The 23,882-nt window shown below is 34.1% G+C and overlaps 1 protein-coding gene and 1 pseudogene across 1 annotated transcript in view; one reads left to right on the top strand and one right to left on the bottom strand.

Annotated features, from left to right (window-relative positions):
- Positions 1-23,882, bottom strand: part of IL1RAPL1 (interleukin 1 receptor accessory protein like 1) — a 1,610,170-nt gene that overhangs the window by 774,758 nt on the left and 811,530 nt on the right. Inside the window, exons 4-5 of the mRNA XM_069065664.1 lie at positions 10,572-10,888; positions 9,028-9,101 (exon numbers count right to left, since the gene is read on the bottom strand). Of these exons, the coding sequence (XP_068921765.1) occupies positions 9,028-9,101; positions 10,572-10,888 (391 nt within the window). The remainder of the gene's footprint in view (positions 1-9,027; positions 9,102-10,571; positions 10,889-23,882) is intronic.
- LOC138144289 (large ribosomal subunit protein eL14 pseudogene) lies at positions 14,496-15,140 on the top strand (annotated as a pseudogene).

Below are 23,882 nucleotides of genomic sequence, written 5' to 3'. Positions count from 1 at the left end.
ACTGTAAAGTTAAAAGGTCTTAAACTCTAAATTTAGAGTAGTCATTAAGGACTGTTTATGAAAACAAAAATGCTATTTTCTCCAGGGGAGCTATTAGGAGAAAGAAAGAACCTTTATATTCATCTAATTAAATAAAATTTATCAGAGTAGAAGGGAATTTAGGTATTTCCATACCTTTGCAGTCAAGCAACAAGCATTAATTCTGCACCTAACATGTACACCTAACATGGGGATTGAAAGAAAAAAAGCAGATGGACCCTGCTATCAATAAGTTTACATTGTATTAGATAAAACAGAATTCATGTACACTTATATTCATGTATACATATAACTATATATAAAATATACATAAAACAAATATTCTAACTGCAGAGTGAAGTACCTAACCTGGGAGAAAGAAGGGCTTCATGTAGAATGTGAGACTAGTTGTGCATTTCAAAGGATGGAAATTAAGAAGAGGTGTGTTTCAGATAGTAGTATAGTCTATAAAAAGGCACAAAAAAATGGGAAAAGGGATGCTATGTGAAAGGAACAGAAAGATCAGCTTGACTAGACCAATGATACTAGAAGCAGAGTGTATTACAACAAATATCCTATCCAATCTTCCCAAGCAAGTTAGTCTAGTTTTCCTTAAGAGGTCATGAGATCTTCCTTAAAAATTTTTGGCTCAAAGGACTAAAGGCTCAGAATGTTGACCTCTACTCCTTATCACTCCAACAGAAAGAAGCCCTAGGAAAAAGATTAAGTTTTCATTTATTTGAATCAATTCAAAGTGTCCTCAATGTTTAACCTTGTTGAATATCTTGCTACTGGCTAAGGCTGGGTGAATATCCTTTTTTAAATTGTTGAATAGCCGATGGGTGTGTCATTTTATTCTGCCATTAAATCTAAACTACTAGGGGACAGACCTGAACAAGATTAACCCAGAACAGGGAATAGTGTATTAGAGAGAGTAACATTTCATCCTAGACACAATGAGCAATCACTGGAATTGATTTAAAAAAAGGGTGATATCATTACATTTGTTCTTTAGGAATATCACTTTATCTTTATGGAGAATGAGTTGAAGAAAGGAGAGACATATTATTAAAGGATAGCTTAGTTCCTGGAACATAGTAGGTATTTAATACATGCTAGATATCTTTCTCCTCATTCCTTTTCTAAGAGAAGAAATGTGGCACAAAGGGACAGGATTTAAATACTTAATGACTACTTAGCCTTTCAATGCCCTCAAGAACTTTCTAAAATAAGATTTAGAGAAGTTGCTGTTCTACATTGTTAGAAAGAGCTTCAGTAGCTGAAGTCTCCTACACTGCTTAACTCATATATCTGAGTGTCCTTACCTTGAAAACCTAAGGTAAGTTTGAGAACTTAGCTAAATCTATCATTTTAACAAAAAAAGAGAGAAATCCTTAATTTTCAGTGGAAGAACTAAATGAATGCTTAAATTCATTTACTGACATTTACTTAATATTCCAAGTTATTAAATATACTGATACCTATTCTGTAAGCTATATGGTCCAATAATTAATATATTTTCAAAACAGAGTCAATAATCTGTTATATTCAAGTCCAGCATCATTGAGTTCTGTTCATTATGCAGATACCTCTGATTATTTTTTTGGTAGAATTTGCTCCAGAGGAAAGTCTTCATCAAACACACCAATTGCTCAGGGAAACTGCTATATATAAGACAGTTTGTGTTTGAAACCTAGTTCTGCTTATCTGCCTATGTGATCATGAGTAAAGTTTTCCATCTTTCTGGACCTCATTTTTCTTATCTGTAAAATGAGATATCTAGACAAGACAATCTCTAATGTCCATTTTGGTCCTACACACTCTAGTACTATTAGTATAAACTATAAAGATTTCTGAATTTTAATGGTGCATGTTAGAGTTGCTTATTAATGAATATAAACTACTTTAAAGAGAACTATTATACCCATCTAAGATCTTCCACAAAATGATACTTTATTCATCTAATTTCATCTTGTCTCTCATCTTCCAATCCCACGTGTCCAGTATTCATAACATGCACTGCATATTCTATTTTCATTTTCATTTATGATGATCCAGTCCATACTGATATTAATAGAATCTCAGATTTGTAAGGGACTTCACATCTAACAGGCAGTTCTGCTGCAGAATCTTTCACATTTTGAAGCAGTTATGTAATTTAAAAGAACCTTAGCAATTAGGGGCTTCAAAAATGCTAAAACACAGTCTATTCTTTTAAGCAAGTAAACATTTTCTTGACTTCACATTTCTATGATTGATGAGTTTGACCAAACTCTTCCCTCCCCGCCCCCAGCATAAGTTATGAAAAGACAAACTTTAGCATAGCCAATGTTGAAGCTCAAATTCTATGTTCTTCATGAGAACTCAACCAATGATTTCCTCTCAATTTTATTTTGCCTTCCAAAATAATTATAATTCCATATCTTCACAAATACATAGGATACATTTCACATATACTTTGTGAAAAATTATATGTGTATATATGCATACACATATATTCTTATACAAATACACTGCCTATCTTATCAAATTCTGGGTTCCTTGAGAAATTCCTACACAATTTTGTCTTCTGACTCTGCCCGCATTCTACCTCCATGCTCAGCATAATGCTTTGGTACATAATAGAGAATTAAAATCCACTTGTTCTTAAATACATATATAAGCAAAATTCAATACTTCTGTCCAGAAAATTTGAATTCTCATCAATACATTTCCTCATTTAATTTCTTCCCACTTTCTGTAGTTATTTTATAAGTCTTGTGTTAAAGTGTTGTTTTTTTTTAAGCAATTGGGGTTAAGTAATTTGTTCAAGGTTATGTGGCCAGTTATTTCTGGGTGTGGTGCTAAGTATCTGAGCCCGGATTTGATCCCCAGGTCATCTCGCCAGTGTTTTACTTGCTGAGCCACCTGGCCGCCCCTAAAGTGTTTTTTTTTTTTTAATGATTGATAACAGCATGGAAATCACTATGGTTCACATATTTTCATTTATATAATGTTTAAAACAAATTTATTTTCTAATCTGCCTTTGGCAAACACTTCTTTTTGTTTGGCAAGTTAGGTCAAATGTTTGCTGACTAAGATGTTTTCTAGATCCTTTTCATCTTCTTCCAATGACAATTAATTTACATTGATTAAATTTATTTATAAAATTATTATGTTCCTTTTAATATAATTCATATTGATCATTTCCCATTTCTGATAAAAAAAATTGTATGTTTAAATAGTTTAGCACTAAAATGTTTCAAATTTCATATCACTATATCTTTTCTTCTTTCTCATAATTAATATTTCATCTTTCTTTTTAAGGCATTCAATTCTGATGAGTTGATGGTATTGAAGTAATGTAAATTCTAGCAGGTTCAGATAATCTGGAAAATGTCCTAGAAAAAGGATGTAGTACTCACAGAAACATAATTACATGACTTTGAATAATTGATGGACTGGACTACAGACTTGATATGAATTAATAGTGTAATGTGAGAGCCAAACAACTTAATATAATATTGAGCTCCATTAGAGGGCATAGTTTCTGGGAATAGGAAGATGACAATTCAATTATGCCTGTCAAGTCTTTATTGTGTTCAATTCTGGGCACTATGTTTTAAGGAAAAAAACTGGAAATAACTACAAAATTGAAAAGAAGATGATGAAGGGCCTTGATTTTATGATATATAAAAATAAGTTGAAGGAATCAGATGGTTAAACCTGGAAACAAGAAGAGTCAGAGAGTACATGATAAGTGGCTCAAGTATTTGAAAGACTGTCTTATGCAGGCGAGATTATATTTGTACATTTTGGCAATAGAAAACAAAAGCAAGAACAATGAATAAAAACTGCAAAGAGACAAATTAGATTTGTAGAAATGAGAAAAATACTTCAAAATTAAGATTGTCCAAAAGAATAGTTTCCATCCCCTTGAGAAATAGAGATTCCCCTTCCTTTGAAGTATGCAAGGAGAGAATGGATAACCATTTCTTATATAGGAAATTCCTTTGTGTATGGATTGGACTAGATGGCTCCTGAGTTCATTTCTAATTCTCCAATTCTGTGATTCTAAATAGTTTACAATTGTACATAAGTTCACGCATAAACACACTCAATCACAGAGCTTCTGAATATGCAGTCAGAGCAAAGTAATGATTACCCTAACACTTCTGTAAGTATTCTTACTTTCGGCTGTTAGCAATACCCTTTCAATTGAACTGAAAAAGTTATTTTATGGGTTTCTCCCCTCTCCCCCTTATAACTGAAATAGCAAATTGAGTATGAAATGACATCAGTAGAAATTATATGTCCTTCTTAAAACCGGAAGGTATTGGAGAAAGTAAAGTGAATAAATATGGTAAAGTATAATTTCCTTGTTAAGATTATATTTATTATCCTACACAAATAATAGGAGAGTGCAATCAGGAATCTGAAATATAGAATACTTAAAAACACAATAATGATACCAAATACAATGTATTTAATTTTGGTAACAGTTTGCTTTTTTATGTATAAAACTTGTTACACAATGAGTGTTTACTCTAGTGATAGTGGGGAATTAGAAAGACACAGTCCATTAAAATGTGATTAATTGAGACAATGGAATAAAAGTACTATAAGAAGAGTCAGGAAAGCTGGGTCCTATTTCCCTATCTTCCATAAGCTTAACTTGGGCAAGTCATATCGACCTCTGCTACCATTTCAAATATGGGGAAAAAATAATACAGAATCGCAGAATTATAGAAGTTGGGAATTGTAAGAGACTTCCATGGCTATCTGGCACAACTCATATCCAAAGAAAATCCACAAGATAACACAACTCACAAGCTATTGTGAAATTTACTTAGGTTCCCACAGATAGGAGCCACAGAGCTCCCACAGAGTCAAGAACTCAAGTCTTCCTCACTCCAGACCAAACTTTCTCTCTACCGGTTTACCTATCTTCCTCTGTGTGTATGTTTATCCATTCTTCTATGTATTTAACATCAATTAATTTGTCTCTGTCTAAATGGAGAAAGAGAAGCAGAGACAGAATGACAGACAGAGACAGAGAGAGACAGATTAGAGACAGAGACAGCCAGGGCCAGAGAAAGAAGAGAGGCAGAAAGACAAAATTAGATTGAGATAGATAGTCTGAGAAAGAAATATAGGGAAATAGTAAGACAGAGACACCCAAAAAGTATACAGCTTTTTCTGTTTTATCTTTTAGACTCCAAGCTTCTATAAGTACAGTTTCTGGATCATTTTACTTTCTACCTCATTTTGCAAAGTGCTACTGTTGTTAAGTGATTTTTTCAATTGTGTTAAACAATTCATGACCCTATTTGAGGTTTTCTTGACAAATATACTAGAGTGATTTGGCATTTCCTTTTCCAGATCATTTTGCACATAAGGAATGGAAGGAAACAGAGTTGAGTTACTTGTCCTGGGTAAAACTACTAGTGAGTGTCTGAGATTATATTTGAATTTAGATCTTCCTGACTCCACCCTGGTACTCTAAATACCATGCCATCTAAGAGGTTTTTGATAAGTAACAACTGAAAAAGTCTTAAAGAAGGATCTAGATATGATTCAAATATATCAGATGTTTCCTTAGAAGAACATTGGACTATCCTTCCCTTCATTTTCCTGAACAGAGGTGAAATAAAGACAAGGCAGAGAGAAACTTAAGCATGTTATGTTGAATTCTAGTGAGAGCAGAAAGAACCATAAACCTTCATCTCATATTTTTAAGATATCAGTAAATTCAATGGATATCAGGCTTGTGGAACAGAGCAAAATACACAATGCAAATGCCAATCAAACAGATGTTGCTAGTATCAGCAGACTAACACACTGTTCCTTGTTTTGACATTATTTTTCTGTCTATAGAATCATTATTCACTTTCTCTCTCTCATGTGTGTAACTTCAGCATAGTGTTATATACATTCTTTTTTTTTCTTTTCTGCTTTTCAAAGTGTAAAAGTAGGGCAATTGGGGTTAAGTGACTTGCACAAGGTCACAAGGCTAGTTTTTGTGTAAGTGTCTGAGGCCACATTTGAACTCAGGTCCTGATTCCAGGGTTGGTGCTCTATTTACTGTGCCACCTAGCTGTCCCTATAGACATTCTTAGAATAAAGTAAGTCCAGCTTTAAATTGCCCCATCCAACATTTACTATTTCTGTGTCCCAAAGCAGATTACTAAAACCATCTGAACCTTAATTTCCTTAGCAGTAAAATGATGCCAGTAACACCTAATGAATCTACCTCACAGGGTCATTGTAAGCAGCACCTGCAATGATACACAAAATGTGATTTGTAAACCTTAATGTAACATTCAAATGTTAGCTATTGGTATTATTATGGTTATGATTATTACCATATTAAATAAGTTAATAATAAAATCTAACAGTTTATAGATCTTTAAGCTTTGCAAAACACTTTATGTCTATTACTGTATTTGATCTTTACAATGGTTAAGTGGTACGGTGGATAAAGTACTGGCCTTTAGAATCAGGACGACTCACTTTGTGAGTTAAAATCTGACCTCACGTAGTAGCTATGTGAACCAGAGCAAGTCACTTAACCCTGTTGCCTCAATTTACCCATCTGTAAAAAGAATGATAAAGGAAATGACAAACCACTCCAGTATCTTTACCAAGAAAACCACAAAATAGGATCATGAAGATAAAGACAGGACTGAAATGACAGAGCAATAACAATAAGAACCTTACAAACATCATCCTCTTTGGATGGTTGAGGAAACTGAAATGCAGAGGTTGTGACTTATTTAGAGTTATACAGCTAGTAAATATATGAGGCAAGATTGAAACTCAGGTCTCCCTTATACCAAGTCAAATATTTTATCCACCATGTAATCAAATCCTATTGATTCCACCTTTGTAATATCTTATCTCCTATATTAGATTCTATCTCCTCTATTCTTACAATCATTACCCTGGCACTGGTCCTCTTATTACTTTCTTGGCATACTACAGTAGCTTCCTAACATGTGTTATGGGAATGGGAATCTAAGATCTTCCCTGCCCCTAGGTCTTTTGATAGGCTTAAGTGACTCTGAGAACCTTCCTTGATTTGAAAATATACTCTGCCCCCTAAAAGGTTGAATGTGGTCACCTGGAGCCTGTGGTAGAAGGCTTTTTTTTTTTCCAGGAATGCCCACACCTTGATACTTTGTGATTGGGCAGTGGGTCAAGAGGGTTTGACATTCTCTGAGCCAGGAGAAGACTATATATATATATATATACCCCGATGTGAGGTTTTGTTTTGGGGCTCACTTTGAGAAGAGTTGTGTGATTTGACCAAATGAGACTCTGGGTAGCTGTTGAGCCCCCTGGCTTTGAAAAACCCAGATGTTGGCGATTCCCTCTCTGGTAGCTGACTAGGTATGGATGAAATGATCAGACAGTTGGAAGTCTGTTGACTGATCTGTTTCTCTGCCTGCTTGTAACTTCTGCTTGTAACTTGTTTGAATTCTGTGAAGTTCAGGGTGCTGAACTTTTCCCCCTGAACTAGGTAAATGACATATGTTTGATTAAAGCAAGATTGTTTACCCATTTTGAGTTGCTTTCCTTTAGAAAAGCAGATCTAAGATCCTGTGTTGGTAGCCACACTGGGTATGCTAGGGTGCTTGCTGCTACAACATGTTTGCTAAATAATAATCTCTCCATACTCTGATTCATCCTTCTTACTACATCGAGATAAACCTTTCCTTTATTGAAATTTGTTCATTACTGTGCTTGAAAATCACCAGTGTGTAATTCCCTTTGACTAAAGTTCAAAGTCCTTTCTTTGCCTAGCATCCATGACTATTTTCAACATGACATCATTGTGCTTCTCCAAAGTTCTCCTATGTGACAACACTGTACACTTTATATTTCTGTTAAATCATACAGTTCTTTGTTACTTCAATTCCTCTTGCATTCTCTGTTTTCTTGCTCAGAATATTCCAAGAAATGCAGTGCTCTTTTTCCCCCAATGAATGTCAATCATTCAAGCAACTCAATTACCATCCAAGGAAAGTTCCCATAACTTTTCAAATTCCTGCTCTCAATTAAAAAAATCTTCCTCTTCTAAATTTACATAATACTGTATGTTATAGTTATAGTAGCATTGCATTACATAGGTTATAATAGCATTGTATGTTATACTGCAATTGAATTCCCTCTCATGGCTTACTTTCTTCTTTAGTGCCTAACAGTGTTCTGCAAGCAGTAATTCTTATGAGATTTTTTATTGAATGAATTAAAAAATGAAAGGGGAGAATAAGAGGCAAAGAATATTGGATTAAATGCAAATAGAGATTAGTGAGTAAGGAGATTTAAAAATTATACTGATAGTAGTCCTTGAAAATAACTTTTTTTTCCTCCTGAAGTTATGCCATTTAATCTTTTGCATAGTCATTGTCTCTCCATAAAAGCATTTGTTATCCCTTTTCATTGCTGAGTTACCATTTCCAACACTTAATAAAAAGATTAGTCTAGAACTATTCTGTGGAAGGCAGCATCTCCTAAGTTCCGAAATCCTTTGCAAATCCATTTAAGTAAAACCAATGACAATGTTGTTTGATTGCTAACCATGTGTCAATGAGACTATCAGTTATCTCTCTGGGGGCTGGAGAGGAGGGAAATAGCCTGTGTATTCAAACCAAGACATGCTATTTAAAACACTGCTTTTATTGGTAGTACATCCCACTCACAGTTAAAAAAAAAAATAGCAAACTTTGTCAGTATTCCCCTGAATTAGACATATTAATTCCCTTGTCAAAAGCATGACTTTCTGAAATGTATTACCTTCCCCAGAAATATAGCATACACATAACAATTAAAAGGAATTTGTTTATATGCAATGTTCAACCTTTATTCCCTTATAAAGATTTAACCATTTTGCAGATGCTCTATCTTCATACGTTTTTCATCTTCCCCATTAGCCAAAATTCATTCTCTACATTTACAGAGCATTAATTTTTAAAGAACTGATTTTGACAAAGTAAATGTCATGATTTTTGAATTTTAGGCAAATACTATGCTTCATTGTTTCCTAACAACATGGAAATTCTGCTCAATTTTTCTCTTATATAAGTAGAGTTGGGTAATCTCTTTTGGAAAAAAAAAATCTATACATAGTGGACATAGAGATAAACATTTTACCAGGTGTGCAGCAGATTTGAAAATCAGACTTGTATTAGTTATCAAGGCAAGCAGAATCATAGCTTTTTGACTGTATTGCAATGACAAATGATTATTAATGCAACTCCAAAACTTCTAATACTGTGGCTATTTTATGTTTCCTTTATACATAATTTTATATAGAATGTTATTATTCTTTTTATGTTTAAACATATTTACATATATAAATTATAAATTTGTATATGTAATATATAAATTTATATATATAATACATGTTATATATGTGTGTGTGTATAAGTTCCTATTATTCACATTCCTATATAGATCCCTAGTGTTTATCACAGTGCCTGATACAAAGTAGGCACTTTATAAACGTTAATTGATGTTCCAAGACAAAATAGGGAAATTTATGAGAAAGGTGAGTTATTCTTAGGGGAAGATACACACTTTCCCACGATATCTTATATTATTGTCTTCCTTCCACAATGGGGATTTTCTTTATGTATGAGAATTTTTATTTCTCTTCCTAACCATGCTTACAAATCATGAGGTATAATTTTTTAAAGCATATATTCTACATTCCTGCCTTTTTGTTTGCCCTTTCTTACTCATAAATTGGTGGTCTGATGCATATACATCATACACAAGATACATTCTATATATCAAAAGTTGAGTTAAATTGTGACAAGCTTCAATTGGAACAAGATGGTATTGTTGCAGTCACTAAAGAAAAATACCTGTCTGTATGTGTAGCTTGTTAAAAGCACATGAGGGGGTATACATTATACACTATGAGGTATGAAGCTAATGCCAGTATTTTGAGTTCTAAGAATGCAGAGAATCTTTGTGACTCTTCTCTCATGACCTGGCATCATATATTAGCTGGAACATTTGGAGAATCACAGGATTTGGGATTTGGAAGGGATTTTGGTGACCATTTAGTTCCACTTATACTCAAAAAGAATCCTCACTGAAGTTAACTTTTATTTTCAAACCACGAATGATTTCACCCATACAGACACACACACACACATACATACACACATACAAGCACATGCACACACACACACGCCTCTTAAAATATCTTTGCATTTTATTTTCAATAAAGAACTATCTATGCTATATCCATGATGGATAAGATGTTATATCGCATTTAGCAATAAAGTATGTGTCCTTTCTACAAAGCTTTGCTTATACTTTATTACCAACATTCTACTACCCCTATAGATTTTATTTTATCTTCTTCAGTAATTTTTGACACTATAATTAGGTACCCAGATGGTCTCTATTTTCTCAATAAGCTAAAAATAATAACCCAACATAAATTCAAGACCTGTCATTTTATGAATATAGAAAGAAACAAAACATACAAATTTTAACAAAATAGGTTTAGGAGAAAGCACTATCAATCATGTTTTACTATTAAGTTTTGAATGTTAATTCATTGATGAAACAGTAATAGAATTTAATGGATACCTGATGACACATGCATAAAGACCACTGTCCTGTACTAACGTTGGCCGGAACCAAATAGAATCTTCTTCTTTGCTCATTCTAGTTCCATCAAATGCTATTGGCTCTTCAAAGTCTCCTGGTCCAGAGCTTTTATACCACATCAAACTAAGTCCAGCACTTTGGGCAAGGGAGTAATTTGCTCTGATATAGCCATAAAATAATGCACACTTGATTCGAACAGGTTCTCCCACTAAAACTTGATATTTCTTGATATCCACAGACCAATCAGTGCATCCATCAGCTACAATAAAGAAGAGAGAAGAAAAATTAGCAAAACTTCCCAACACCAGACAAAAAGGAATTACGTTTTATATATGTGTGTGTGCATGTATGTGTGGTGTGTATATGTTGTTCCTACTCTAACTTCTTCCTGATAAATAGCATGTATATCCACTATCTTCTTTGCAATATCTAGAGAAAGTATGCAACATTTGTGGCACCAATTTCATTTGACTGTGCCAAGGAATGAAATAAATAATTCATGGGACTTTTAAAATGGAATCATTAGATTTCTTGGGCAGAATTTCTGCAGGGTTCTTATTTTGGTATAATGTAAATTTTCATAGGATACAAGAATCAAATTGTTTTAACCAAGGCCATCTGTCTTAGAGGATATTAGAATCACTAAAATGAAAAATAATAATAATAATTTTAATGTAATAGTATTCACAGAGGGGGGAATCAATCAAATTCTCAGAAGATTTGAGAGAGCAAAAATATAAACTACAAATTATTTCTAAATATTCTGAAGTGGGAATGAATGAACATTGGAAATGAGCACTCTTTATAATAAATTATCAGTATCATCTCCAAAAGATATCTACTATGGAAAGTATTAGAAGAAATAACAAATATTTTGTTAATATTAACAATTGTTTTTTTTTATAACTTTTCTTTAATATTACTGGTTCATAGTTCTGGATCTAAAGAGATTAAATATTATTAAATTTAAATTGTGATATGCAAACAATAAGCCCATCAATTTATTAAAGTTATTTTATGTGATTTGTTTACATGAGTGATAATCAAATAATTAAAAATCATTCAGACATGATATTAAATCATTTGTATAAAGTATAAAATTATAATACTATGGAATTATTTTCTTTGGAATCAATTAAGTTACCTATTTTGTTTAGTGAAGATATGATAAGTGTTCTAAATCTTAAATATAACTACAAAGACATCATGAGACAATTCATACATGTCTATTATGGTAAATGAATTAAATATTATTAATGTAGTATCTTTTATATTTACATTTATGTACATATTTCTGTAAAAATTGTTACATGTACTCAAGTATTCATACAGTTGACAATGCAATTTACTTGCACTAAACAGAAACACAATTTCTTTGCTCATAACTAAAGTTTATCAGAAAAGCTTCACAATTTCTAACTTGTAAGAATCTATTCTTATACTTTTTTTAATGAAGCAAAATGTTGAGGTCAAAGAATCCTAAGGCAAAAAGTAAGAAATTTTCACAACTTAACCAATTGTTAACAGAATCGAAACCTTAATATTTTTAACTTTTACTCATTCCAATTGGCTTGGAAAAAAGCATTCTTAGATCCCCATTCTTGGAAATCAATATATTGTTAAATACTCTTGGATCTGTTGTGGAAAATAACTTGTAATCTTTTCTTTGAATTGCTATCAAGCTATTATTATCAAATAATTATATTATCATTAAGTCAATGTCAATAATTTTTAATCTGCTCCATTATCCCTACCCTATTACATATCAGTTGAGAATTGATGCAAACATCTGATGAATAATATTAATTTATAAGCCTGTATGGGAATTTTTGCTGATCCTATTACCCTTTAATAATGTGTAGAATCTATTACTGTGTAGAATTCATGGGAAACTGCTTGTAGAATACTTCCACTCCTTTGTATATCCCTGTGAATTATAATTAACATGGAAATCCCATGATGTTGGTGAAAATTCTGTGTCAAATGGGAATATTGATTCTACAGCATTTGTTAATATATGTGTACATTTAAATGTGTGAATAATATACTAGAGAGATCCATCCTCACATGGTTGCATTTCCAAAAGCTGTCAGTTTATTTTACTGGAATCGTTTTTTTTTCTTAATTACTATTATTCTTTTCTCTGTTTCAACACTATTCCATGCAGCAGGGTTTTTACAAGCTTGCTCACCTCTTTGTCTATGGTAACATGAGTGGCCCTTAGGCATGTGCTAAATTCAGAATCCCCTAGATATTTGCCTAATGTGCATATGGTGTATTTCCAAACTATCTCCATTTTCTCTCCTTTGCAAAAAAGATACAGGACAGCTTATGTAGCAAACTTTGTTACTCATCATGATGAAGGAGAAGGGTTTCTATTTAATCAACCTGCTTAAGAGAAATTTGATGCATGGCTCCAAATATCTCAAAGAATTAGAGTATGATACACTTAACACTTAAACCAGTCTCCACATAATTTTATCAGAAAACACCTCAGAATCTTGTATTCTGTCTCTTGCCACTTCCTGGCTATCTACCTGAGGAAATCATTGACCTTCTTGGTGCCTCAGTTCTCTCTGTTATAAAATGGAGGAAAAAAAAATACTTGTCATACGCTGACCTCACAGGATTATTTTGAGGCTCAAAGAAACTACAAAATTTTCTGTAACTTGTTACTATGTGCAGATGTTCCAATGATTATAGATTTCTCAAGATCTATTGTATAGTGTACAGAAGTGCATTTTAATATGTATAAAATGATGAAAAAAGATTCTGTTCTGATTATTTTAACTTTCCTGATTTATTTTTACTTATTTGTCTTGGTCCTAATTAGTACCTAGCCCAAAGAAGGAGCGTAATAAATGTTTGTTGAATTGGGTCCAGTTGAATTTTCTTTTTCCTATGCAATATGGCATAAAGAGCTGACCTCAGTGTCAGGAAGGCCTGATAACCATTGCCATCCCAAAAACATGCTGGTTGTGTGGTCCTGTGTCATTTAAACTCTCATTCCTTTAAGCAACTCTCTAAAATGAAAAGGTTCTAACCTGTATTGGTAGAGGCATTTTCTTCACCTAGAAACTCTTTAGCTAATGAAATTATAAGCCTGATCCTTTTCCCTGTTCTATGCTAATTGACTGAGATCAGAAGATATTTAATTGAAAGAAATCTTAGAAATCATCTCAGCGGTCATCTCACATGAACCTTGAGGTCCCTTCGATTTCTAAATCAATAATCCTATAGTCTATTTAATCACCTTTATTTTGCATAGGAAACTCAGAGGGTAACTGACATGCCTAAAGTCACATAGATGGGAAATCAGAACTGGAATTGTTTCCACAAAACTGATCAAACTTTAGTGGGAAAAACCCCCCCACTATTTTCATTTTTTTTCCTAGACAAGTGGTTATGTCATATGGATACACTTTATAGATAGTTGTTACAAGTTTCCTTTTTGTTAGCCACTGCTAATATTCTACCATTGTAGCATTAATAGCAAAGACTTTACAAATCATAAAAAGGTATATGAAATTTTTATTTGTATATTTCGGTCTTTTTTTCTGAACAATTCATCTATTCAGCGAAGCATGTAGATGGTATTCAATAAATGCCTGTTGGATTGAGAAATCCTACAAACCAATATGCATATGTTGCACACTAGTATTTAGATAGTTTGTTTATATTTGCTTTTAAGTCATGTAACTATGCCTCAAAAAAAAGGCATATATGGACATGAGTAGGTCAAAAAATATACTACCAATCAGCATCTACTACGACTCTTGTACACTCCTGCCCGCGTGGGGCGAGAGCTGCACTCTGCATGTGCACACTCCTTTGCAGGCCCTTCCTCCTCCTTTGTCGCCGCCAACATGGTCTTCAAGTGCTAAGTGGAGATTGGCCGCGTGGCCTACATCTCCTTTGGGCTGCACACTGGCAGGCTGGTGACCATCGTGGACGTCATAGACCAGAACTGGACTTTGATTGATGGCCCCTGCAGTCGTGTGAGGAAGCAGGCCATGCCATTTAAATGTATGCAAGTTACAGACTTTGTGCTCAAGTTCCTACACAGTGCCCGTCAGAAGTATGTCCAGGCTGCTTGGGAGAAAGAAAAGATCAATACAAAATGGAAAGCCACAAAATGCGGCCAAGAAGATCAAAACTAGAGAACAGAAGGCCAAGGTGACAGTTTTTGACCCTTACAAAGAAAATGAGAAATAGAATTATCAATGAGAAATAGAATTATCAACCATGAAGTGAAGAAGCTCCAGAAGGCATCCACCCAGAAGGGGTCTCCCAAGAAGGGAGCTGCCCAGAAGGCACTTGCTCTAAAGGTCTTCACCAAGAAGATCCCCTCAAAGAAGGCTGAGGGCCGGAAGGCAACCCCCAGCCAGAAGGGCCAGAAGCTCAGAAAGCCTCCGGCCAGAAGGCCCCAGCCAAGAAGGAACCCGCTCAGAAAGGATCTTGCCCAGAAGGCACCTGCCCAGAAAGCAACTACTCCAAAGGTCAAAAAATAAGAGGCTGCCCAAAATCAAATAAAGATTTTCCTGCACACACAACATATATACATATATATACTGCCATCCTCAGGTCCTTTATACCTTCAAGACAAAGGATAGATGCTAGATTAAATATAGATGTGATAAAGGGCACAACAACAGCATTCCATTTAATCTGTTTCCCAATTTAGACCTACATCTTAAGGATAGGCTTATTGATCATCACTTAGCCTGTCTTTTTACAAAGGTTGATGGTTAGCAGGGTTTGAGCAAAGACTTTCTTTTCTTTTTTCTTTCTCTCTCTGTGCTATGAAAGAGGCTAGGCTTATCTTTTGTTCTATCTAGAACTCTACAAGATCTGTAGAACAACTAAAGACCCAACACCAGCTTATGTCTGTAACAAAGAATAAGATGAATCTGAAATCTGTTTGGACTTCAGAAAGGGGACATTGCTTTATTGGTGAAAGGAAGAAAGATAAAATGGAAAAAACGCAAAAATTTCCAGTGTGAAGATATTCATTAGGCTTGTATCCTTGTAGCAACTTCTACTGATTATATGACCTTGACTAAGATTTCTCACCTCAGTTTCTTCTATTGAGAAGGACGATGCTTACTAACATCATGTGTTACCCTGTATTATTATTTATACTGTTAGCGGAAAGTAGTTTTTAACTATAAAGTGTCACATAAATATCAACTTCAATATTATCCTAAAAGGTATTCAGTCTACAACACAGATCTTAATATAATGGATCTCTTAGATCCCAGCTCAGATAAACTTGAAAGTGAAATATTGAAATATACTTACAGATGTCAAAATTATTACTAATGGGCATAAAGTATTTAATACAGACAGACCACCTACTTAGAAAAATAAATGCTTATGTTTGACAATATGCTTGTAATATATTAGTGTGTATAAACATACACACATACACATACCCTTCTTCATGACCCTATTTGAGGTATTCTTGGCAAAAATACTGGAGTGGTTTGCCATTTCCTTCTCCAGTTCATTTTACAGATGAGGCAACTGCAGCAACAGTTATGTGACTCTCCCAGTATCACACAGCTAGTAATTGTCTGAGACCATGTTTGATCTCAGGTCTTCCTGACTCCAGGCCAAGTACTCTATCCATTGTGCCACCTAGCTGACATATTAGTAAATATGTACACAGTAATACATATATTTCACATAAGTAAATAAAGAATATAAATAAATTCACAATCATCTATGAGAAAAAGGATTTTCTTTAATAATATTAACACTGATACATAAATATATTATTACAGACTTCTTACTCACACTGCCCCTCCCCATATTTATCTATTCCTTTATCAGGTCTTATCATTTCCATTTTTGCAATATTTAAAGTATATATCCCTCTTACCTCCCAAAGCCACAAACATGACATATCATCACCTCATGCTTAGAATATTACAATAGCCTGATGATTAGTCTCTTTGCTCAAATCTCTCTCCACTTCAGACTATCCTCCATTCTATTACCAAACCGATCTTCTAAAAATGTAGGCATGACTATGTCATATCCCTTTGTTATTAAAATGTGGCTGCTCCCTATTACCTCTAGTATCAAATACTAACTCTTAAGTTTGGTTATTGAAAGCTTTCAAAATTTAATCTTATCTTTCCAGTTTTCTTTCTTTCTTTTTTGCCTTTTGGATGGCAGATGGGTTTAAGTAACTTGCCCGAGGTTACACGGCTAGTTATATTTTTATCTGAGGCCTGAACTGAACTTGGGTCCTCCTGACTCTGGGTCCTGCACTTTACTCAGTGCACCACCTAGCCACCCCCTTTCCAGTTTTCTTATATTTTACTTCTTTCAACATACTATGATATAGCAATACAAGTAAAATTGTTTTGACATTCATGTCCTGAAATTCTTGTCTTTTCATTGACTGTCCTCCATCCCTGAAATGCTCTCTGTCCTTAGCTCAGCAGCCTGATATCCATGGTTTCCTTCAGTGAAGATCCCAGTTTCCAAAAAGTCCTTTCCTGGTCCTACTTGAACTGCTGGTGCCTTCCCTTTGAGATTGCCTCCAATTTTATGTTATATATATATATATCCTGATTGCACACAGTTGTTTGAATATTGTCTCTCTCATAAGAATGTGAGCAATTTGATGGAAAAGACCACATTTTTGCCTTTTTTTGAATCAAAAGCTCTTAGCACAGTCCCCAACACATAACAAGAGCCCAATGAAAAGCTTCTTGACTGACTGATATTCACGGGAAACATTTCAAGGGCATACAAATATGCTCTTGTCAACTGAGTGCATAAAAGCAGAGATTTTATATGTATTATCATGCAAACCATGAATCTTACAGGTGAGACTGAGTTGGCATCATAGAACATATTCTGTTAATATATAATTACTATTTAAGGGTTTCCTTTTTTAATAGAGACCTTATTCTCCAGTAAACTGTCTCTTTGGGGGAGATATACTGAAAGTAGCAATGTGGGTGAAAGATGGTTGAAACAGATGTATTGGAGTTGTCCAATGTCCATTGGATAACCATATCAGATTTTGGTCAATAGGCAAGGATTCTGAGAATGACCACTAGGTAGTAAAAAGTTTTTTTTTTTTTTTTAAGTCAGATGTTCAATATTTTGCTAAGAACATAAAGCATCAAACTCAGGGAAAGCGATCTAAGAGGTCTAGACATGTGAGTATAGGAAATATACTTTTCTCATAGAAAGAAGAGAGTAAAAATTCCATTCTGGAGGAGAAGGTGGAAGGCATAATCTCAGTACAAATAATAGAAATATCCATTCCAATCTGACTACAATTGTTTCTTGTGTTTATGAGGATAATAATGGACAAGAGATAGCAGAACAACTTAGTAGATCAATATTGTTCTAATTATCAAAAAAGGGAAAAGATGAAATTTTCAAATTTTAAGTAACTCAGTAAGCATTTATTTAGTTCCTATTATATGCTAGTCATTGTGCTAAGCATTGGAGATACTAAGAAAGTCAAAAGACAATCCATTTTCTTGAAGAGTTCACAAACAAATATGGAGGAAATATGCACATAAATATGTACAAACAAGCTATATAAAAGATAAATAGAAAAAATCTATTGAGTGAAGGCACTACAATTAAGAGGAATTAGCAAGTTTTCCAGTTGAAAGGTAGATTTTGTCAAGCCAGGGGGTAGAGATAAGGAGGGAGAACATTCCAACCATAGGGGACAGTCAATGAAAATGTCCATAAATAAGATATAGAATGTCTTATTCAGGAAAAAGCAAGGGAGTAAGTGTGGATGGATCAAAGAGTGCTTGGAGGAAGCAGATTAAGTTGTCAGAAAGGATATTGGAAAGGTGAAAAAGGGGCAAGTTATGAAGGAGTTTGAATCTCAAACAGGGCATATGGTATTTAATCCTGGAAGTTATAGGAAGTCACTGGAGTTTATCAAATAGAGATGTGACAATGTCAGATTTGCACTTTAGGAAAATCATTTTGGCAGCCTAATGAAGGATGGCCTAGAATGTGAAGAGAATTGTTCAAATCAACCAGTGGGTTTAATGAGAAAAATTCTAGTATCTATTTTGTTTTATTGTTACCTTTTATTTTCATATACTATTCATTTTTAAGATACTTCCTACCTTTCCTTGTAACAAAAGCTAAAAGGAAACACACACACACATATTAGGAAAATCAAACACAGTCTTGGTTCATCTGATAACCAGCATATGTAAAATTCTCTCAAACCACTCCACGTACATTTTCCCCATTCTTCTCTGGAGACAAACTTAGATATTAAAATGACTCACTGTTCAGTATCATTTCATTGTTCTTTCTATTTACAGAATTGTAGTTATAACATAAATTGGTGTCTCAATTCCTCTTACTTTACTTATGAGTGCATTATTAAAGTGATGGCGAGTGAACATTAAAAAAAATGAAGCAATAAATATTAAGGACCAACACTCACTGGTTCATACAAAAGAAGTTGTACCAGCTTAACTTAATTTGCTGTTTTAATGGGTTTTAGGACTAATAAATCAACAGGCTATTGTATACTATTCCTTATTTTTAACAAAACATTAAAAATATTCCTATTTCATAAAAATCCATGGATCTTAGGTTAAGGACCTCTGATAAGGGATATATATATATATATGTGTGTGTGTGTGTGTGTGTGTGTGTGTGTGTGTGTGTGTGTATTTGCATAAGTGTATATATTTATATCAGTTCTCTATATAATGCATCAGTGCTATATGTGGCAGGCAAAGGCAAGGGACAAGGCATGAGCAAAGTATGGGTGGTGCTATACTGGTAACCAAGAAACAATTAAAGAAAATTGACTTCTAAAACATCAAATAACTCCTCTGTGGAGGATCTATGGAAAGACATAGATGAAAATAGCAATGTAAAGGAAGAAACAATGTATTCAGCTTCTATTATGTGCTTTATAAATATGATTTTATTTGATCCTTATAATAACCATATGAATAAGGTGCTATAATTACTTCCACTTTACAGTTGAGGAAACTGAGCTTCTTTAGTCTTGACCAAAGTCATTTCAGTAGTAAGGGTCTGAGTTTAGATTTTAACTCAGATCTTCCTAATTCTAGTCTCAGCACACTATCTACTGAGTCTCCCTCATGCATGAATGAGTTGTGACCTGCACTGAAGCATGTAGCATTCACATTGTGAAGAACACAGATCCATGCATATATGTGTATATATCCAGGAAATGTACTAAAGGATGTCTATTAACTGAAATCACAGGTTCTCAGTTCCAACATCGGCAAGAAATACATCAAAGCAAATATAATGTGACACTGGCAATGCAAAGAAAAATGACAGATAATTTTCTGCATTCATTCCTTTGGGTTTAAAGGTGTAAAAACATGAAAGCTCTAGTATACAGCATTGCTATAATGACATAACACCCCCTGGGAATCTGTTGAAATGTTCTCACTCAGTTTATAAATTAACTCGCTATACATGCTAAGTAGTATCTTATACTGAGAAAATAGAAAAGAATATAGATCTATTTATTTTCCTAGTAGGACAATTTCTTACATAAATTGATATACCTGTTAAACTGGTAAATTAGAGAAATGATATGACAGTCTACAGTGAGGTACTGAAAACATATTTCATTTCCTCTTTTGAATGATTGTCAATATTGATATCCTCCAAAATCAAGTTTTCTTTAATATTCACTTTGAAAGTTAAGGGTATGATCCCTCCTTTTCCAAGCTTAAACTAGAATGACTCAGTAATCCTAATCATACATGAATTTATATGAACGTTTAATTTAGTTTTAGAAAAAGCATCCATATTTCTATCAAGCATCATATCCCAGCAGTTTCATAAGTCATAAAATGTGTTACCTGAGATATGAAACAGCACTTCTCAGATTCTATTCCCTACACTCCCCTCCCCCACTTCCATGACTTGCCCTCTCAGACCATCCAAAATCCTTTGGAGGAAAATTATTTCATTGTACATATCATTTAATATTGTGCTATGATTATACAGATTTGTTATGTATTATGGGATGGTAAGGCTCATAATTGCAGAGATTGTCATCAAAATTTTGGTTCTTCCCTAATGTCTGGCACTCTAGGTAAGAGCTTTTTTATTTTTTTAAAGCAATTGTGGTTAAGTAACTTGGTCAAGGTTACATGGCCAGTTATTTCTGGGTGTGGTGCTAAGCATCTGAGCCCGGATTCAATTCCCAGGTCATCCCAACACTGGGGCCGGTACTCTTACTTGCTGAGCCACCAGGCCACCCCTAAGCAATTGGGGTTAAGTAACTTGCTCAAGGTTACATGACCAGGTGTTTCTGGGTGGGTGCTAAGCATCTGAGCCCGGATTCGATCCCAGGTCATTCCAACTCTGGGTCCGGTGCTCTTACTCGCTGTGCTACCTGGCCGCCCCAAGAACTTTTTGAATGAATATGTGAATCATTTCTTCTTTTTTTTAAATTAAAAATAATGATGAAAGCTGATATTTATGTGCTGTTTTATAGCTTGTGAAAACACTTACATATAATATCTTGTTTAGTCTTCACAAAATCCCTTGAAGAAAGTACTATTACTATGCCCATTTAGGAGATTACAATACTAATCTGTAAGAAAGGTTAGATATCTTGAATAGAGTACACAAGGAGTATGTCTGTTAATTTAGGATTCAAACTCAGACTTTCCTGACTTTATGTCCAAGATTATATTTACAGGATCATAATTTAGATCTGGAATGCTCCTTTTCCTAAACATAACTATTAATTTATTCTTATTTATCACCATAAAGGACTCAAAATTAGTTAAAGATTTGTATAAGTCAGGGTGCATAGTAGTAGTTCATATATGACTGTCCAACAAAATGTTCTTCCTCCTAACCAGATTTTCTCACATTCTTAAAGTTAAGAAGATCAGTGAATCTGGCTATCATTTTGACTATTTATCTATTTTTCCTTTTCTCATTTATTACCCATTCTACCTCCTATTTTTCTGAGGTGGGTTCATTTGACAACATTGGCCCCACTGGTCAGTACCTACACACACTCTGACAGTGTACAATTATGACAAATAAATGAGTAGTGAGAAATTTACGAAGTCTAGGCCATCTCTGACTACATTTCCATTAACACACAGTGAAACAGTTAATCAAATATTTTTTTTCTTCTACAAATTGGTAAATACCTGAATAATTCAACAGCCTTGGAATTTCAGAACTTCATTCAGCGGAATAGCAATAGTCCCTGATCTCTGTTTTAATATGCTGCCAGCTATTGCTACCTATAATGGCACAATCCAGCACCCAGGATGAATATCACTCACTCAGTTGTTTCCTTGAATGGCTTCGGGGTATGAAGTAAACTACACTACATCACTGTCCTCATAATGAGATCGTTCTGCTGGATAAACAGGCTCCCTGCAGGCCATACCTGCTGATAGGACCCAGTGAACCAAATATTTAACATTTCAGAGAGACTCCTCCCTAGCATTCTTCAGTATTGCATGCATCATTTTCAAGAGAAAATTTGATGCAGAGAAGTAGAAAATTGAGCTACTGACTCCTGGGTCTGTTACCACAACCTAGCTTACTAACAAAGCCTCAATTCAATTTCTGGATCCTGTGAGATAATAGAAGTTTCAAAGTTTCCTGTAAGATTGTAGAAATTCAAATTCTTGCTATATCTTACCAATTTAGGCATGGCTCTAGGTGAAACCAGCACTCAAAAGAAGACTATCAAAATAACTTTGAGCTCCAATATAGTACTTGCTCTGTTGTTGGAAATAACCACTTGAAGGGGAGGTGGAAAGGGCAGAGAAGAAACTTATGACAGGGAAAAAAAGAAAAATAGAAAATTCCCTTTCAGTGTTTAAAAGATATCATTTTTCCTCCTTTTAAACATCTGGGCACATTTTAAAATAGAAGAGCATGTCCTTTCTTCAGTTTTAAATGCACAATTTCTTTTGCAAAGAAAAAATAAATAGACAAGTCTTAATGCACATATGCTGTTTCTTTCAGTTGGGACATCAGAACAAATCAGCATATACGAGAAAAAACAATGTCGTTTAAAAACAATAACACTTAATGTGTCATCCTCAGCATTGTTAAAGGCAGCAAGTATTTTTTCGTTTGAATCTGAGCTATAATGATAGTAACTTTACAAGATTACAATATGGTTTTCCATGTATTGCAGTCAAAATAGTGGGTTTGAAAAAAGTTACTCATCTTTGTCCATTTGGGAAGAACTAAATAACACTGACATTTTCATTTAACTTGTTAATGCTAATGACATAAAGACTTTAGTTAATGAATATAATTTCTTTTTCATTATTTTCCTGTGACATCATTCACCACATCTGTGTGTAATCCATTAATCTATGAACTCCTGGAAGAAGATAGGAACTGTCTTTTCCCTCCTTTTTTTTTTTTTATCACTGTGTGTATCCCTTTTGAATCTCCTTTTTGTATTTTTATATTTTGTGCATGGCACTGTGCCTAGCACAAAGTAGGCATTTATTAAACATGTGTTGACTGACAGACTGATTGACTGATATGCCCTCCTCCTCATCCCTGCCTCCTAAAATTATAAGCTTCCCTTCAAGTACAATGTAGGCACCTACTCCTACCCAACATGCTTCCTGATGTCCCCAAGTGTTAGCATTCCACCTTTTGAAATCATTTTCAATGTATGTTTATTTTACATATTTACTTGAATATGTTACAGCCCATTCCAATTTATTATAAGCTCAATGAGAGCAAGACAACTTAATTTTTGTCTTCATTTTTTCTATGCCTAGCATAGTATTTAAGGACCTCGCTCATTGTAGGCACTCAATAAATTTGTTTTAATTAAATTAAATCCTTATTTTCCTTCAAATGATTTACCTTGAGTTTCTCCTATGAGCCTTTAAGATAGTTTCCTATGCCTGTTGATGTCATTGTTTTCTGTGCTGATTTCACTGTTCTGACAGTGCTAAAAAGATGTTGGACAACAATCAGAATTAAAAATATGCCTGCAGATAGCCAAGGTGACCAAGATGCACTAGGAAAGATGTATATATCTGCAAAGATGCTTATTCACAACACAACTGCAAAGGTGACTATCTTGTCCTGTTATCTGTATATACATATGATAAAAAATGATATTCCAACAGGCAAAGCTAAAGAAAATAATACAAAATAATAATACCTAAAAAAAACTTATGGAGCACAGCTCAGATGATAGAATGCCAGGTCTGAAGTCAGGGAGCTTAATCTTCCCA

The sequence above is a fragment of the Petaurus breviceps genome, unplaced genomic scaffold (assembly GCF_028583685.1).
Source record: "Petaurus breviceps papuanus isolate PSGF00001 unplaced genomic scaffold, PetGlider_PUasm1.0 90696, whole genome shotgun sequence".
NCBI lineage: Eukaryota > Metazoa > Chordata > Mammalia > Diprotodontia > Petauridae > Petaurus > Petaurus breviceps.
This window is presented reverse-complemented; position numbering and strand designations above follow the sequence as displayed.